The 19,520-nt window shown below is 50.9% G+C and overlaps 1 protein-coding gene across 3 annotated transcripts in view; it reads left to right on the top strand.

The window, feature by feature from the left end:
- The window catches only part of ncam3 (neural cell adhesion molecule 3), a 33,551-nt gene extending 14,208 nt beyond the window's left edge, over positions 1–19,343 (top strand). The window contains exons 4-14 of one of the 3 annotated variants that reach the window (XM_067975404.1): positions 302–445; positions 1,381–1,518; positions 3,678–3,868; positions 5,660–5,756; positions 7,415–7,579; positions 9,099–9,218; positions 12,123–12,247; positions 14,337–14,514; positions 15,763–15,976; positions 17,048–17,158; positions 18,328–19,343. In XM_067975404.1, the coding sequence (XP_067831505.1) occupies positions 302–445; positions 1,381–1,518; positions 3,678–3,868; positions 5,660–5,756; positions 7,415–7,579; positions 9,099–9,218; positions 12,123–12,247; positions 14,337–14,514; positions 15,763–15,976; positions 17,048–17,158; positions 18,328–18,385 (1,541 nt within the window). In that variant the 3' untranslated portion in view covers positions 18,386–19,343. Of the gene's footprint in view, positions 1–301; positions 446–1,380; positions 1,519–3,677; positions 3,869–5,659; positions 5,757–7,414; positions 7,580–9,098; positions 9,219–12,122; positions 12,248–14,336; positions 14,515–15,762; positions 15,977–17,047; positions 17,165–18,327 lie in introns of all 3 variants that reach the window. The other 2 variants (XM_067975407.1, XM_067975406.1) reach the window with 2 other exon arrangements.
- The last annotated feature ends 177 nt before the right edge of the window (positions 19,344–19,520 follow it).

Raw genomic sequence — 19,520 nt, forward strand, 5'->3', positions numbered from 1 at the left:
CAGTACTGACCCTCCGACAGTGCGGCGCTCCCTCAGTACTGACCCTCCGACAGTGCGGCGCTCCCTCAGTACTGAAACTGGGGGAGTGTCGCCCTGGGATTTTGGGGCTCGAGTCTCTGGAGTGGCGGCTCGAACCCACGACCTTCTGACTCAGAGGCGAGAGAGAGAGAGAGAGAGAGAGACACTGAGTCAGGGCTGAGCTCTATCTCTGCAGTACGCCCATGTAGAGAAAGGAATATTAATGAAAATAAGTTATTTTTCTAATAATAACACATTTGTTCTGAATATATTTTTTCCGCAGAGAAGGCCATTTTCAAGGATGTCAACTTAATCCAGGAGTTTGATGAAGGGACAGATGCAGCTGTCCAGTGTGATGTTGTTGGCATTCCTACGCCCACAGTGTCCTGGACAAAAGATGGTAACGATGTTGCCCAGAAAGCTAATGGTAAGTCTGAGGAGATACATCAACGGCGGACCACCGAAACAGCCCGGTCCCCGCCTCCAGCCACCTTCTTCCTATCTTCGCAGCCTGTGGCTCGGTTGCTCTTTCGGGGTCTCTGGGGGTTTGTGGTGGACCTGCCATCTTGGCGGGAGAGGTATCATGACACTTTTGGCACTTATTAGCCAATTGGATCAGAATGATCAGGAGTCAGGACTGATTCGCCCCAATGGTCTCCATGGAGCAAGTGCAGATCCCGAGGTCCTTGGTGATCAAAGCTTGAGCTGTGATAGGTTCATCACTTTGTACAATCGATGTTCTGGGATTCCTCCACAACCAATGACTTTAGAGCACTGTACGGTGATGTACTGAATTGTGGTCGTTAATTGGTGTGTGCAGCCTGGATCCCGTCCAATCACACGTCAGCAATCTCACAGGAACAGGAGGAGGCCATTCAGCCCCCTCGAGCCTGCTCCACCATTCAATCAGATCATGGCTGATCTGTACCTCAACTCCATTTACCCGCCTTTGCTCCTTATCCCTCGATACCCAACAAAAATCTATCGCTCTCAGTCTTGAAAGCTCCAATTGACCCCCAGTCTCAACAGCTTTTTGGGGGAGAGAGTTCCAGATTCCCACTCCCCTTTGTGTGAGGAAGTGCTTCCCGACATCACCCCTGAACGGCCTGGCTCTAATTTTAAGGTTATGCCCCCTTGTTCTGGACTCCCCCCACCAGAGGAAATAGTTTCTCTCTATCGACCCTATCGAATCCTTTAATCATGTTAAACCCCTCGATTAGATCACCCCTTAATCTTCTACACTCGAGGGAACACAAGCCTGGCTTATTCACACTGAGACGTTGATTTGTGACTTGTGTTAGTGACTGGGATTGCAAATGTCACATCTTTTACATTCAGTCTACGTCCCGTATCTCTCCCAAGGTCTCATTGGAAGCAAGTCCAGAAACTACCTTTGGATTCCTGACATCAAGGCATCCGATGCAGGGGAGTACCAATGTGTCAGCAAAATCAGCGAGAGGAACGAGATAAATAATATCACCATCGTAGTCACAGTCAAGTGTAAGTGTCGGTCAGTTAATCTCATTTCACCTCCTTCCTCATGAAAAAGTGTTGCTTTGGTTCAATATCTCGCTTCACAGACTGAGATTAGAAAGAAAGAACGAATGTGCATTTCTACAGTGCCTTTCACCATCTCAGGACGTCCCAATGCGCTTTACACTCAATGACGTACTTTCAAAGTGTGGTCACTGTTGGAATGCAGGAAATGCAGCGGTCAATTTACGCACAGCAGGATCCCACAAGTATCGAAGAAAAGTCATAGAAGGGTTACAGCGCGGAAGGAGGCCATTCGGCCCATCGAGTCCGTGCCGTAGCCCTGCAAATTTTTTCCTTTCAAGTACTTATCCAGTTCCCTTTTGAAGGCCATGATTGAATCTGCCTCCACCCACCCCCTCGGGCAGTGCATTCCAGATCATAACCACTCGCTGCGTAAAAAAGTTTTTCCTCATGTCACCTTTGGTTCTTTTGCCAATAACCTTAAATCTGTGTCCTCTGGTTCTTGACCCTTCCGCCAATGGGAACAGTTTCTCTCTATCTACTCTGTCTAGACCCTTCATGATTTTGAACACCTCGATCAAATCTCCTCGCAACCATCTCTGTTCCAAGGAGAACAATCCCAGCTTCTCCAGTCTATCCATGTAACTAAAGTCCCTCATCCCTGGAATCATTCGAGTAAATCTCCTCTGCACCCTCTCCAAGGCCTTCACATCCTTCCTAAAGTGCGGAGCCCAGAACTGGACACAATACTCCAGTTGTGGACGAACCAGTGTTTTATAAAGGTTCATCATAACTTCCATACTTTTGTACTCTATGCCTCTATTTATAAAGCCCAGGATCCCGTATGCTTTTTTACCCTCTTTCTCAACCTGCCCTGCCACCTTCAACGATTTGTGTACATGTACCCCCAGATCTCTCTGTTCCTGTACTCCTTTTAGAATTGTGCCCTCTAGTTTATATTGCCTCTCCTCATTCTTCCTACCAAAATGTGTCACTTCACATTTTTCTGCGTTAAATTTCTGCCACGTGTCTGCCCATTCCACCAGCCTGTCTATACCCTCTTGAAGTCTATCACTATCCTGCTCACTGTTCACTACACTTCCAAGTTTTGTATCATCTGCAAATTTTGAAATTGTGCCCTGTACACCCAAGTCCAAGTCATTAATATATATCAAGAAAAGCAGTGGTCCCAGCACCGACCCCTGGGGAACACCACTGTACACCTCCCTCCAGTCCGAAAAACAACCGGTCACCACTACTCTCTGTTTCCTGTCTCTTAGCCAATTTCGTATCCATGCTGCCACTGCCCCTCTTATTCCATGGGCTTTAAATTTGATGACAAGCCTATTATGCGGCACTTTATCAAACGCCTTTTGACAGTCCATATACACAACATCAACCACATTGCCCTCATCGACCCTCTCTGTTACCTCATCAAAAAACTTATAAGTACAAGTTCTTTCTTTCTGTCTTTCTTTGTCTTTCTGTCTTTTCCCCTTTCTTTCTTTCTTTCTGTCTGTCTGTAGATCTTTCTGTCTTCGTTTAAACCATAGTTTGGTTCTGTCGCGATTGATTTCAATCTGCCTAGCACGGATCGGCCCTGGTACCAGAGGGGCACACTCTGACCCATTCAGGAACGGGTCAGTGCGGATCGGCCCTGGTACCAGAGGGGCACACTCTGACCCATTCAGGAACGGGTCAGTGCGGATCGGCCCTGGTACCAGAGGGGCACACTCTGACCCATTCAGGAACGGGTCAGTGCAGATCGGCCCTGGTGCCAGAGGGGCACACTCCGGCCCATTCAGGAACGGGTCAGTGCGGATCGGCCCTGGTACCAGAGGGGCACACTCTGGCCCATTCAGGAACGGGTCAGTGCGGATCGGCCCTGGTACCAGAGGGGCACACTCTGACCCATTCAGGAACGGGTCAGTGCGGATCGGCCCTGGTACCAGAGGGGCACACTCTGACCCATTCAGGAACGGGTCAGTGCGGATCAGCCCTGGTACCAGAGGGGCACACTCTGGCCCATTCAGGAACGCAGACTTCAGATTCTGAACGATAGACGTGCAGCCTGAAACAATGACTATCAGGTCTGGATTAAGTGCCATTTAGCGGCACCTGTCCACATCTCAATCTGTGATGCTCTTCCGTTTTTGTCTCAGATCGCCCAAGGTTTGTTTCCGCTGACCCTGGACCTCTCTACACCTGGCTGGGGAACCCCATCAATGTCTCGTGTCCAATCGAGTCTCTTCCTAAAGCGACAATCACTTGGACTCGCGATGACCTGGAGTTTCGAGGAGAACTTAACACATTCACCGTCGACAACGCACCAGAATTAACCAGCATCTTGGAGGTCAGTTTGTGGAAAAGCGGTGGGGGGGGCTGGGCGGGGGGTGCGGGGAGATTGTGTCTTTCCGACCCGACAGAAACCGTCGTTCCACTGAGAGACTAAGGATGTGATCGCTTTGGAGAGGGTGCAGAGGAGATTCACCAGGATGTTACCAGGGCTGGAGCGCTTCAGCTATGAAGAGAGACTGGGAAGATTGGGTTTGTTTTCCTTGGAGCAGAGGAGGCTGAGGGGGGACATGATTGAGGTGTACAAAATTATGAGGGGCACAGATAGGATGGATACTAAGGAGCTTTTTCCCTTCGTTGAGGGTTCTATAACAAGGGGACATAGATTCAAGGTAAAAGGCGGGAGGTTTAGAGGGGATTTGAGAAAGAACTTTTTCACCCAGAGGGTGGTTGGAGTCTGGAACTCACTGCCTGAAAGGGTTGTGGAGGCAGGAACCCTCACAACATTCAAGAAGCATTTGGATGAGCACTTGAAATGCCATAGCATACAAGGCTACGGACCAAATGCTGGAATATGGGATTAGAGTAGACAGGGCTGATGGCCGGCGCGGACACGATGGGCCGAAGGGCCTCTATCCGTGCTGTATGACTCTATGACTCTATGAGACGGGAGCAGATGTTTTCGAACCCTCCAGCGCAGAGCTGAGAAACATCTGTAAATCCCTCACCTAATGGAACGGCGACTTTCTGACACTGACTGCACAATTTACCAGACGGATAAATATAGTTTGTACGGATGCCAGTCAGACGATAGGGACAACTTTCACTCCCCCCACCGAGAGCTAGTGGTTAAAAACTTTTCTGCGAGACTCTTAGGCGCACAGACCATTTTTAAAACTTGTTCTTGGCATGTGGGCCACACTGGTAAGGCAGTAGTTATTTCCCATCTGTGGTTGCCCTGAGGGGAACGAAGAACACAGGAACAGGAGGAGGCCATTCAGCCCCTCAAGCCTGTTACGCAGGAACAGGAAGAGGCCATTCAGCCCCTCGAGTCTATCCGACCTTCAGTTCGATCCTGGCTGATCTGTATCTTAACTCCCTCTACCCGCCTTGGTTCCGTAACCCTTAATCCCCTCACCCAACAAAAATCCATCAATCTCAGTTTTGACATTTCCAATTGACCCCCGGCCTCAACAGCTTTTTGGGGGGAGAGAGTTCCAGATTCCCACTCCCCTTTGTGTGAGGAAGTGCTTCCCGACATCACCCCTGAACGGCCTGGCTCTAATTTTAAGGTTCTGCCCCCTTGTTCTGGACTCCCCCCACCAGAGGAAATAGTTTCTCTCTATCTACACTATCGAATCCTTTAAATCATGTTAAACCCCTCGATTAGATCACCCCTTAATCTTCTACACTCGAGGGAATACAAGCCCAGTCTGTGCAACCTGTCCTCGTAATTTAACCCTTTTAGCCCCGGTTATCATTCTGGTGAATCTGCGCTGCGCCCCCTCCAAGGCCGATATATCCTTCCTGAGGTGCGGTGCCCAGAACTGAACGCAGTCTCTCCATGTGGGGGTCTGACCGAGGCTCTGTACAAGAATCTTCCTAGGTGCCAGTCAGAAGGTAACAGAGCTGAAATCTGTCAGACGAACCGTAACCAATTTGCGCTTAGTGTGACTGCAAGTGTTCGGAGTAAACAAAACGCAGCAAACTATTTCCAGGCATGGTGCTAACACTCTGGAGTTTCTGTCTCTCATTACTCGGCCTCCCCTTTATTCTGAAGCCCGGCGTCACTCGTTCCAGATAATGATCCTTTGTCCAGGATTGACCTGTGACCCTTTCAATCTGATAGGTGACGGTGAACGGAGAGGCAGATTTTGCCGCCTACACGTGCGTCGCGAGCAACGAGCTGGGGAATGTGACCAGGACCATTTTGGTCAAAGAGGGAGGTAAGTTCAGAGATCAAAGCAACGACAGCAGCAACTTACGTTACCGTGCGAGAAAGAACTCCCATTTCCACAGCGCCTTTCACCACCTCAGGACGTCCCAAAGCGCTTTACAGCCGAAGAAGTACTTTTTTTTTTGAAGTGTGGTCACTGTTGTAATGTGGGAAACGCGGCAGCCAATTTGCGCACAGCAAGATCCCACAAACAGCAACGTGATAAATGACCAGATCGTCTGTTTTTTTTAGTGATGTTGGTTGAGGGATAAATATCGGCCCCAGGACACCGGGGAGAACTCCCCCCTCCTCTTCTTTGAAATAGTGGCCGTGGGATCTTTTACATCCCACCTGAGAGGGGCAGACGGGGCCTCAGCTTAACATCTCATCTGAAGGACAGCACCTCCGACAGTGCAGCACTCCCTCAGTACTGGCCCTGTGACAGTGCAGCACTCCCTCAGTACTGGCCCTGTGACAGTGCAGCACTCCCTCAGTACTGACCCTCCAACAATGCGCCACTCCCTCAGTACTGACACTCCGACAGTGCAGCGCTCCCTCAGTACTGACCCTCCGACAGTGCAGCGCTCCCTCAGTACTGACCCTCCGACAGTGCAGCGCTCCCTCAGTACTGACCCTCCGACAGTGCAGCGCTCCCTCAGTACTGACCCTCCGACAGTGCAGCGCTCCCTCAGTACTGACCCTCCGACAGTGCAGTGCTCCTGTCGAAAACTTAATTACCTACTATACACAATGCATTAACTCCAAACACTTATTTTCAGACAAGTAAGAATTTATTAAGAAACTTGTACAAGTTAGAAGGTAGCTCAAGCAACGGTTGAGACTACGCCTTCGAAAGACAAAGGAATTAACTTTCTTTTATTCACTTAATTCAGTAATGTCTGTCTATCATTGAATATGGGCGTACACGTACACTCTCAGTGGTCAAGTGGTTAGTCAATCAAAAATAGGGAACCTGCCTCCTCTGGACTCCATAGCTCATTCCTGTTTTGGCACGTCGGCTTTGCAGGCATGAGAGAACCCTGCCTCCCTAAATTCCGAAGCTAGTTGATCACAGGGATGAAGTCAGTATCAAGGCTACATGGCCTCTTCAAGAACTGTATTCTCATTATTTTATAAGCCAGCATGTCCTTATCTACAGGGGGGGAGGGAGGGAAGGCCAGACGGTACCAAGCACCTGCACAGCCAACTTAATTATCAACATACTAAGGACAATTGTGTCTTTCTGTGAGTGTGTATGAAATTGTAACTACCCCGTGTATGGGAGTCAAGGAGTTAACATTGGTCAAATCCCCATCATGCTGTTCTCTTTTATGGTCAAGTAACTGTTCACGTATTTCTACATTAATGTGGTCTTTATAGTTTTCCACATTTATAGTTTTCCACACTCCCTCAGTACTGGGCACTGGGAGTGTCGGCCTGATTTACGGGGCTCGAGCCTCTGGAGTGGGGGCTCGAACCCACGACCTTCTGACTCAGAGGCGAGAGAGAGAGAGAGAGAGAGCTCCCCACTGACCCACGGCTGACACCTAGAAAATTGGAAGGAAGAGTCACTGGTCTGTGAAGTATAAACCCCCCAAAGCTCGGAGACAGTGAACGCTGCTAAAGTACATGTGTTGCATTTTCAAACGCCTCCCTCCTCCTTTGCAGATGTTCCGACAGCCCCACAGAACATGACAGCAGTTCCACACTCCACCACCGTCAGGGTGTTCATGGACCAGCCAGCGAACAATGGGGGTATTCCCGTCCTCGGATACCATCTGGAATGGAAGAAGAACACTTCGACTGAATGGGCGACAAGCAGGACAGAATCTGGTACCCAGGGGGCAACATGCCCGTCTTCCGCTGAATTATCTTTTCATTTTGTGTTCCGTCTCTGCCACCTCCTCTCTTGGGGACAGAGGAGTCGCCAACTCCGGTTGGATGTACTCTTCACACGACCTCCTGACCCCGACAGCTCCGCTCCCCCCCCCCTCCCCACGCTCCCATCATTGGCCGCCCGACATCGTAGTATCGTAGAATCTTACAGCACAGGAGGAGGCCATTCGGCCCATCGTGCCCGTGCCGGCTCTTTGAAAGAGCTATCCGATTAGTCCCACTCCCCCACCCCCCCCCCCGCCCTTTCCCCAGAGCCCCTGAAAATTTTTTCCCTTCAAGTATTTATCCAATTCCCTTTTGAAAGTTATTATTGAATCTGCTTCCACCGCCCTTTCAGGCAGCGCATTCCAGATCAGAACAACTCGCTGCGTAAAAAAACATTCCCCTCATCTCCCCCTCTGGTTCTTTTGCCAATTACCTTAAATCTGTGACCTCTGGTTACCGACCCTCCTGCCACTGGAAACAGTTTCTCCTTATTTACTCTATCAAAACCCCTCATGATTTTGAACACCTCGATTAAATCTCCCCTTAACCTTCTCTGCTCCGAGGAGAACAATCCCAGCTTCTCCAGTCTCTCCACATAACTGAAGTCCCTCATCCCTGGTCCCATTCTGGTAAATCTCCTCCGCACCCTCTCTAAGGTCTTCACATCTTTCCTGAAGTGCGGTGCCCAGAATTGGACACAATACTCCAGCTGAGGCCCAACCAGTGTTTTATAAAGGTTCATGTCCGTCATCAAGAGGCTCCGCCTTCCAGCAATCAAAAGCCAATCGGAAAGCCAACAGACTCTTTGTGAACCCGATTGGGTGATTCTTGACTCTCAGTCAAATGGCCTTTCCCCCACCGTCTCCAATAGTTTAATAACCAATGAACGAAAGCGTTCAAAGAAACCGAAAAACAAAATGCACCATTTTTTTTGTCGCGCCCGCAGAGAGTGGTGGGAATGTGGAACTCGCTCCCACAAGGAGTGGTTGAGGTGAATAGTGTAGATGGATTTAAGGGGAAGCTGGATAAACACATGAGGGAGAAAGGAATAGAAGGATATGGTGATAGGGTGAGAGGGAGTAGGGAGGGAGGAGGCTCGTGTGGAGCATAAACACCGGGATAGACCAGTTGGGCCGAATGGCCTGTTTCTATGCTGTACATTCGTTGTAATTCTATGTAAATATTAATCTTTGCCGCACCTATGAGAGAGCATTTTAGCTGGTTGTTCCTCTCCAGATTGGCCATACTGGCATCTAACTGTGTGCCAGGTTTAACGTCTATGAATTGAGGCGATCGTGGCGAAGGCATTAGTCCGTTCGAACCCCCTCGTCACACGCGGAATGATCCAGCTCGCTCAAATGGCGGCCTTTCTGGCGTCGTTTTGGCAACAGCGAGCGATATGTCACGGCATCACCATCTTGACGTGAACCCCTCCTCGAGTTGCTAACTCGCCGTCTGCCCCTTTCTCCAGGAACCTCGCTGGTCAGCGGTCTGGAACCCTACACCTCGTACCAATTCCGCGCCGCCGCTGTCAACGGGAAAGGCCTCGGGAGTTACTCCGACCCCGTTACCGTCAGCACGCTCTCAATCCGTGAGTACAGGTTCCACTCACATCTCGCACCTCATCAGCGCTGTCGCGGTGGTTAATGTCCGGGGGTGGGGGTGGGGTGGGGGGAGGAGAGGGTTTGGGGTGGGTAGGGAGGGGTGAGTAATTCAGGTAACGGTCCAGGGTCACAAACAAATGGGAAAGGGCCCATCCAGTGACAACGGCGGTGTCAATGGCGAGCTCTTAAATGCTAACCCTAACCTTTAACCCCAAACCTTTAACCCCCAACACCAAACACTGACATAACCCTCTCCCTAACCTCGAACACTAACACCAAAATACTAACCCTAACCATTAACTCTAACACTACATACTAACTCCAACACCCTAACACTAACCCTAACCCTAACCCTAACCCTAACCCAACACACTAACCCCAACACCCTAACCCCAACACCCTAACCCCAACACCCTAACCCCAACACCCTAACCCCAACACCCTAACCCCAACACCCTAACCCCAACACCCTAACCCTAACCCCAACACCCTAACCCCAACACCCTAACCCCAACACCCTAACCCCAACACCCTAACCCCAACACCCTAACCCCAACACCCTAACCCCAACACCCTAACCCCAACACCCTAACCCCAACACCCTAACCCCAACACCCTAACCCAACACCCTAACCCCAACACCCTAACCCCAACACCCTAACCCTAACTCTAACACCCTAACCCTAACCTTAACCCTAACACACGCACCCTAACCCCAACACTCTAACCCAAAACACAGACCCCCTAATCCCAACACCCTAACCCTAACACAGACCCCTAACCCCAACCCCCTAACCCTAAAACAAACCCCAACACCGAACATTAACCCTAATCCCTGCTGCTAACCTTAAAACTAACCCCTAAATCACACGCTGTCAACCGCGAACGTGAAGTGAAGAATTTCGGGATAACAAAGATTCCCAGTTTTGCGAAACTGAAAGAAAGTCGGAGCCTCTGTCTGGACGGGTTTCTATATTCCTGGATTCTGTGACTCAGAAACGAGCTTTGTCTCTGCTTCTGGGGGGGTTCCTCGTGACAGAATCGTGGCGCTGGGTGGTATATGTAGAAATTCCCTGGGTTCGGCGGAGACCCTCGTACTGCCCCAGCTCACCTGTCTCAGCTGGGGAATTCCCCCTCGCTCCAGCTCCGCCTGGTCCTCCGGCCCCCACGTGAGAGGCCGTTTCATGCATCCCAGGGAATGCCGACCTGCTCCTCCAGCTCCCCGGCCCCCACGTGAGAGAGACTCGCTCATCTCCTGCTGGTCGATGGCAGCAGGAGGAGGCCCATTCAGCCCCTCGAGCCTGTTACGCAGGAACAGGAGGAGGCCCATTCAGCCCCTCGAGCCTGTTCCACCATTCAATTAGATCATGGCTGATCTGTATCTTAACTCCATTTACCCGCCTTGTGTGAAGTCGGTCGATCTGAGGTGAAAATGGGAAAGATGTTGGGGAATATCGGAAAAGATGGGAGCGAGGAAGGTCACTGTTTACTGATCGTAATTAATCTTTGTGATTGCAATGTAATTTAACTGTTTCATTAACATTTCCTTCTCCATGAATCATCTCCATCCTCCAATCAATGCAACCATTCCATGATCATGCGACTGATGATTTCACCTGCACCTTTCCATAGGAGGTAATGCTTTGTTCCATTCTCCGAGACAGCTTTGACCAATGCCCTTTCGCCTATCGCGAGAGATCGCGGTCCGCATTCCTTCACGGCACTCTCTTAGAAACTTGTTTTTTAACGCAGCGAGTTGTTCTGATCCGGAACGCGCTGCCCGAGAGGGCGGTGGGAGCAGATTCAATGCTAACTTTCGAAAGGGGGATCAGTGTGCTCGAAAAAGGAAAAAAAAAATTTGCAGGGCTACGGGGAAAGGGTAGGGGAGCGGGGCTAATTGGACAGCTCTTTCAAAGAGCCGGCACAGGCACGACGGGCCGAATGGCCTCCTTCTGTGCTGCACTTACGATGATAAGGAAACTGTGCTGTAACCTTTCTACACTTGCTACGACCGGTGAGCTGAGGCAGAGTGTGTGTCGTGGGCAGGAATAGGTTTTAATTGCCTCAATCAGAGGCGTTTCTGGGGGGCCTTGTATCTAATTAAACCACAGAGTGTCGATTGACGCCACTGTGTCAGCTAATGAGTTGGAGGCGGGGCGGGACTTAGGGCAGGACTCACAGCAAGCAGTCTATTTTACGCCAAACACAGTCTATTTACACAGCAAGCAGAGTCCATTTAAACAGCGCACGACAGCAAACAGTCCACAGAGTCTATTTAAAAATACTCCCTATGAACCACAGCAAACAGAACTCACGACCGAAACTACAGCAGCCTCTCCCGATAAAAGCAGGATTATTTCTCTGGCGGAATGCAGTGAGCGGAGGATTGTTGCATGATACAAATGATGTGGGTAAAATCGATCCCAGTCGCTTGCAGCAGAGTGGTCTCTAGGCGTGATTGATGGGGGAATTACCCTGTCATCCCCAGGAACTGCGGGGCCACTCAATGCAGCCCAGGTTATACAAAGCTTCTCGCAAAGTCATCGGGGGTTAATTTAACCAAACCTGCCCGGCAGGAAGCTGATGGGATCAGATTGGGCGCTTGTTTTGGGCCTCGGCCACGATTTAACTCTCCGTTGACCTCACTGGAAAGTAAAATCGGGGCTGGATGCAAAAAAAAAGCAGGTGGCCAATCCCGATCCCATCAGCTTCCCGCTGGGAGAATTGGATTAAAATGACCCCCCCCTCCCCCGTCATCCCACCGTCCATTCGCAACACATCATCGAAGGACTCAACTTAGGTCCTGCAACCCGAGTAAGGGGGCAACCAGGAATTGGAAATGGCAGAAGGTGACAAGAAGGGAAAATGTGATATTGTCATTTCCCTTTCAGGGGAGCCCGATAGTCCCACGGTGTCTGCAAGGAGCCTAAACGAAGGCAATTCATTCCGGATTTATTTTGACGATGAGGAGAGTGGAGGCAGCCCGATTACTCAGTACAACATCAAATACAAAGAGGTGGGCGCCTGCACGTCTCACACACGTAATCACGAGTCTCAAGCATTGCAGCAACGTAATGGGATCTTAGCCCGTATCTGGCTGGTAACAGAATGAATAGCCCTGTCTGCTGCTAACTCTGCTGCCCCGTATCCTAACTCACACCGAGTCCCGTTCACCCATCACCCCCTGTGCTCGCTGACCCACATCGGCTCCCGGTCCGGCAACCCCTCGATTTTAAAATTCTCATCCTCGTGTTCAAATCCCTCCGTGGACTCCTCGCCCCCCTCCCTATCTCTGTAACCTCCTCCAGCCCCACAACTCTCCGAGATCTCTGTGTTCCCTCAACTCTTGTGGATTCCCCAATTCCTTCCCGGATTCCCATCGCTCCACCATTGGCGGCCGTGCCTTCAGCTGCCTGGGCCCTAAGCTCTGGAATTCCCTCCCTAAACCTCTCCGCCTCTCTCTCTCCTCCTTTAAGACGCTCCTTAAAACCTACCTCTTTGGCCTAGCCTTTGGTCACCTGTCCTAATATCTCCTGATGTGGCTCGGTGTCAAATTCTGTCTGATTTACGCTCCTGTGATCGGCCTTGGGACGATTTACTACATTAAAGGCGCTATATAAATGCAAGCCAAGCCACATCGTGTCTCTCCCATCTCCCTCTCGTTTATCTCCCATCTCTCTCGTGTCTCTCCCATCTCTCCCTCGTGTCTCTCCCATCTCTCTCTCGTTTATCTCCCATCTCTCCCTCGCTTCTCCCTCTTCTCTCCCTCGTGTCTCTCCCATCTCTCTCTCGTTTATCTCCCATCTCTCCCTCGCTTCTCCCTCTTCTCTCCCTCGTGTCTCTCCTATCTCTCTCTCGTGCCTCTCCCATCTCTCTCTCGTGTCTCTCCCATCTCTCTCTCGTTTATCTCCCATCTCTCTCTCGTGTCTCTCCCATCTCTCTCTCGTGTCTCTCCCATCTCTCTCTCGTGTCTCTCCCATCTCTCTCTCGTGTCTCTCCCATCTCTCTCTCGTGTCTCTCCCATCTCTCTCTCGTTTATCTCCCATCTCTCTCTCGTGTCTCTCCCATCTCTCTCTCGTGCCTCTCGCATCTCTCTCTCGTGTCTCTCCCATCTCTCTCTCGTGCCTCTCCCATCTCTCTCTCGTGTCTCTCCCATCTCTCTCTCTCGTGTCTCTCCCATCTCTCCCTCGTTTCCCATCTCTCTCTCGTGCCTCTCCCATCTCTCTCTTGTGCCTCTCCCATCTCTCTCTCGTGTCTCTCCCATCTCTCTCTCGTGTCTCTCCCATCTCTCTCTCGTGTCTCTCCCATCTCTCGCTCTTGTGTCTGTCCCGTCTCTCCCATCTCTCGCTCTTGTGTCTGTCCCGTCTCTCCCTCGTGTCTCTCCCATCTCTCTCTCTCGTGTATCTTCCATCTCTCCCTCGCTTCTCCCTCTTCTCTCCCTCGTGTCTCTTCCATCTCTCCGAGCTTATCTCATTCATAAGAGTCACCTCCTGCCCCTTTGACCCCATTTCCATGAAACTGCTGACCACCCAACTACCCTTCCCGGCCCCCATGCTAACTGACATTTTAAACGGTTCTCTCTCCTCAGTTACTGACCTCCTTCCCTTTACTCTGTATCTAACCCTGTACCTGCCCTGGGAGTGTTTGATGGGACAGTGTAGAGGGAGCTTTACTCTGTATCTAACCCTGTACCTGCCCTGGGAGTGTTTGATGGGACAGTGTAGAGGGAGCTTTACTCTGTATCTAACCCTGTACCTGGCCTGGGAGTGTTTGATGGGACAGTGTAGAGGGAGCTTTACTCTGTATCTAACCCTGTACCTGCCCTGGGAGTGTTTGATGGGATATTGTAGAGGGAGCTTTACTCTGTATCTAACCCTGTACCTGCCCTGGGAGTGTTTGATGGGACAGTGTAGAGGGAGCTTTACTCTGTATCTAACGCTGTACCTGCCCTGGGAGTGTTTGATGGGACAGTGTAGGGGGAGCTTTACTCTGTATCTGCCCCATTACAAAGAAGAAATATTCACTTCTTCCTAAAGTCTAAGCTAAGTTTGTAATCGCAATGAATGTCTGTCTTGTATATTTAAATATCCTCCCCTGCTCCACAGGAAGAAGCTAAACGGTGGATTAATGACAGCGTCAATGGTACAAATTCCTACTTGCTGCAGGATCTGAAATGGGCCACTACATACAACGTCCAGGTGAAAGCAGAGAATCAGATTGATCAATCTCTGCCAACATTTTTAGATTTCAGTACCCCACAGAAACCTTCCCCCCCGGCCACTGGTGAGTTAATGAGTCAAACCAAATGATATAATCGCACTGCAACAAAGATTATTATTAGGAAGGATGTCAAGGCCTTGGAGAGGGTGCAGAGGAGATTTACCAGAATGGGACCGGGGATGAGGGACTTCAGTTATGTGGAGAGACTGGAGAAGCTGGGATTGTTCTCCTTGGAGCAGAGAAGGTTAAGGGGAGATTTAATCGAGGCGTTCGAAATCATGAGGGGTTTTGATGGAGTAAATAAGGAGAAACTGTTTCCAGTGGCAGGAGGGTCGGTAACCAGAGGACACAGATTTAAGGTAATTGGTAAAAGAACCAGAGGGGGAGATGAGGAGAATGTTTTTTTACGCAGCGAGTTGTTCTGATCTGGAATGCGCTGCCTGAAAGGGCGGTGGAAGCAGATTCAATAATAACTTTCAAAAGGGGAATTGGATAAATACTTGAAAAGGAAAAAATTACAGGGCTCTGGGGAAAGAGCAGGGGGAGTGGGACTAATTGGATAGCTCTTTCAAAGAGCCAGCACGGGAATAATGGCCTCCTCCTGTGCTGTACTATTCACCAGAATGATACCGGGGCTAAAAGGGTTAAATTACGAGGACAAGTTGCACAGACTGGGCTTGTATTCCCTCGAGTTTAGAAGATTAAGGGGTGATCTAATCGAGGGGTTTGAGATGATCCTATGACCTTGTGATCCTATGATCCTATGATCCTATGATTCTATGATCCGGTGATCCTATGATCCTGTGATCCTATGATCATGTGATCCTATGATTCTTTGATTCTTTGGTCCTGTGATCCTATGATTCTATGATCATGTGATTCTATGATCCTGTGATCTTGTGATTCTGTGATCCTGTGATCCAATGATTCTGTGATCTTGTGATTCTGTGATCCTGTGATCCTATGATTCTTTGATCCTGTGATCCTATGATCATGTGATTCTATGATCCTGTGATCCTATGATCCTGTGATTCTTTGATCCTGTGATCTTGTGATTCTGTGATCATGTGATTCTATGATCATGTGATCCTATGATTCTTTGATTCTTTGGTCCTGTGATCCTATGATTCTATGATCATGTGATTCTATGATCCTGTGATCATGTGATTCTATGATCATGTGATCCTATGATCCTGTGATCCTATGATTATTGCCACAGTGGATTTCTGTTTGCTTGGACTCTAAATATTCGGGTCCCTCCGTGACGTCCAGTAGTTGGGCCGCCCTTAACTCCGCCCTCCTGATTTACAGCGAACTCCGCCACCGGTGATAAAGCCAAGGTTGGCACAGGCGGCATCATTGGAATCATCATGGTGATCTTTCTGGTGCTCCTTATAGCAGTGGACGTCAGCTGCTACTACACCAACAGGTGTGGGATGCTCATGTGTATCGCAGTCAACCTCTTGGGCAAGCAGGAGCCAGCAGCCAAGAGACTGGACCAGGAAACGGGACTGGTCAGGGTCAGGTGAGTCAGCAACTGGGCTTCCCGTCTGGGAATTGGCGTCTTGCCGTGACTTTCTGCCGCTCCGTGAAAGACGCCAGCACAACCTGACTGGCGTCAGCCCCGGCACAGTGGGTCTCACTCTCTCTCCCGCCTCTGCGTCAGAGGTCGTGGGTTCGAGCCCCCACTCCAGAGACCCGAGCCCCTTAATCCAGGCCGACACTCCCCCAGTGACAGTACTGAGGGAGCGCCGCACTGTCGGAGGGTCAGTACTGAGGGAGTGCCGATCTGTCGGAGGGTCAGTACTGAGGGAGCGCCGCACTGTCGGAGGGTCGGTACTGAGGGAGCGCCGCACTGTCGGAGGGTCAGTACTGAGGGAGCGCCGCACTGTCGGAGGGTCAGTACTGAGGGAGCGCCGCACTGTCGGAGGGTCGGTACTGAGGGAGCGCCGCACTGTCGGAGGGTCAGTACTGAGGGAGCGCCGCACTGTCGGAGGGTCGGTACTGAGGGAGCGCCGCACTGTCAGAGGGTCAGTACTGAGGGAGCGCCGCACTGTCGGAGGGTCAGTACTGAGGGAGCGCTGCACTGTCGGAGGGTCAGTACTGAGGGAGCGCCACACTGTCGGAGGTGCCGTCTTTCGGATGAGATATTAAACCGAGGCCCCCGTCTGCCCCTCTCAGGTGGACGTAAAAGATCCCACGGCCACTATTTCGAAGAAGAGCAGAGGGAGTTCTCCCCGGTGTCCTGGGGCCGATATTTATCCCTCAACCAACCTCACTAAAAAAGAACTGATGATCTGGTCATTGTCACATTGCTGTTTGTGGGATCTTGCTGTGCGCAAATTGGTTGCCGCGTTTCCTACATTACAACAGTGACCACATTTTAAAAAAAAGTACTTGATTGGCTGTAAAGTGCGTTGTATCTCGACGCTCGATTTCCAAATCCCTCCTGAAATCTCGAATCACGACGTACAGAATCTAGTTTCAGGCGGGCACGAGGAGAAGTAAATTTGACCGAGTGGTAGGTGGGGCTGTGTGCGCCTGTGTTGAGGTTTTAACGGTCTAAGACTCTCGCTGTTCCTTTCATTTGTTAAAGTCGCAATGAGCTTAACCCAGGCATCAAAGAGGTACGTTCTGGGGAGCCAACATGGGAATCCAACGGGGCCAAGCGCTCGGGAGCATCGACTGACAAAGTAGCACTCACCAGGTCTGAGTAGGTGTGAGCCTTGTCGCTGTGTTCCCTCTGATCACTGACACAGTCTCTCTCTCTCTCTCGCTGCACCCAATCCAATCCCCCACCCCCCCGCCCTCAAAAAAAATAATCAAAGCTTGTTTGCACCAAACCCTTTTTTTTGATAAATGCACGCTCCAAAAGCTTCCTTCTCCTGCATCTCAATCGTCTCGGTGTCAGTTTGGTTAGTGTTTGTCTCGCCTCTGTGTCAGCAGGTTCAAGCAGACATGACCTGTTAGATACTTTTCTATCTGATCCTTGTATCAGATTCACCGGGATGATACCTGAACTGAGAGATTATAACTATCGGGAAAGACTGAGCAGGCTGGGGCTGTTTTCTCTGGAAAAGAGGAGGCTGAGGGGTGACCTGATCGAGGTCTTTAAAATTATGGAAGGGGTTCGATAGGGTAGACATAGAGAAGATGTTTTCACTTGTGGGGGGAGACCAGAACTAGGGGGCCATAAATATAAGATAGTCACTAATAAATCCAATAGGGAATTCAGGAGAAACTTCTTTACCCAGAGAGTGGTGAGAATGTGGAACTCGCTCCCACAAGGAGTGGTTGAGGTGAATAGTGTAGATGGATTTAAGGGGAAGCTGGATAAACACATGAGGGAGAAAGGAATAGAAGGATATGGTGATAGGGTGAGAGGAAGTAGGGAGGGAGGAGGCTCGTGTGGAGCATAAACACCGGGATAGACCAGTCGGGCCGAATGGCCTGTTTCTGTGCTGTACATTCTACGTAATCAATGATCTGTTGATGACCTTCGTTAATTGGTGCCTGATTAATCACATGGTCACGCCCATCCACTTTACCTGAGCTGGTTTGCTGCACATCACTTACTCACTCTCCTGCGTATTCTCTATCTCCTCAAATAATTTTCACCTGCTCTCTGTGTTCTGTCCATTCGGAGAGTAAAGCCTGTATGCGAGTCCGGGTGTGACCACCACAGTGGCCAGTTTAAGCCGACCCAGGCCAGAGTGCCGGGTTTTTTTGCCCCGGTGGAATTACTCAGGGGACCCAGCAAGGTTGGCGTCCCGTTTCAATCAAAGTTGCACCAAGGCCTGCCTCTGGTGCGGCCCAGCCGCGATTGACAGGCCGCCTTCCGCCAAGTAATAAGACGACTTTTGTTTTTGAAAACAGGACGGTGTCTGCACAGGACAAAGACCCACCCGGGACCGTGACTCCAAACTACCGCTAAGGTCCCCCACCAACGAGACCTCAGCGACTGGGAGATGTCAGAACATCCCACTGACAAACTGGGAAACACTGCTCAATTTCTCTCTCTCACTTTTCCTACAACTGGTTCATCCTCCCTCAAAAACCTTTGATCACCAAGGAGCCTTGGACCCTCTTGGCAGAGGGTCGTTGAGGAAAGAACTTGCCATAAAAGGACATTGGAAGCATTGGGCCTGGTCCATCCGCGGTGGCCATTTTGTTTGGGTTACTACCGACTGTCAGAAGAATTGATCTCCATCTTGCTAATTTGGAGATCAGCAGCTTGCATTTATACAGCACCTTTAACATGGTAAAAACGTCCCATGGAAATCGGGGGGATGCGCAAGAGGCCAGAATTGGAGGAGCGCAGAGATCTCGGAGGGTTGTAGGGCTGCAGGAGGTTACAGAGATAGGGAGGGGGGAGTGAGGCCGTGGAGGGATTTGAACAGGAGGTTGAGAATTTTAAATTCGAGGCGTTCCCGGACCGGGATCCAATGTAGGTCAGCGAGCACAGGGGGTAATGGATCAGTGGGCAGGACTCTCCCTCTGAGTCAGAAGGTCGTGGGTTTGAGCCCCCACTCCAGAGACTAGAACACAAAATCCAGGCCAACACTCCCACTGCAGTACTGAGGGAGTGCCGCACTGTCGGGGGGTCAGTACTGAGGGAGCGCCGCACTGTCGGGGGGTCAGTACTGAGGGAGCGCCGCACTGTCGGGGGGTCAGTACTGAGGGAGCGCCGCACTGTCGGGGGGTCAGTACTGAGGGAGCGCCGCACTGTCGGAGGGTCAGTACTGAGGGAGCGCCGCACTGTCGGAGGGTCAGTACTGAGGGAGCGCCGCACTGTCGGGGGGTCAGTACTGAGGGAGCGCCGCACTGTCGGGGGGTCAGTACTGAGGGAGCGCCGCACTGTCGGAGGGTCAGTACTGAGGGAGCGCCGCACTGTCGGAGGGTCAGTACTGAGGGAGCGCCGCACTGTCGGAGGGTCAGTACTGAGGGAGCGCCGCACTGTCGGAGGGTCAGTACTGAGGGAGCGCCGCACTGTCGGAGGGTCAGTACTGAGGGAGCGCCGCACTGTCGGAGGGTCAGTACTGAGGGAGCGCCGCACTGTCGGAGGGTCA

Source organism: Heptranchias perlo, chromosome 42, assembly GCF_035084215.1.
Source record: "Heptranchias perlo isolate sHepPer1 chromosome 42, sHepPer1.hap1, whole genome shotgun sequence".
Lineage (NCBI taxonomy): Eukaryota > Metazoa > Chordata > Chondrichthyes > Hexanchiformes > Hexanchidae > Heptranchias > Heptranchias perlo.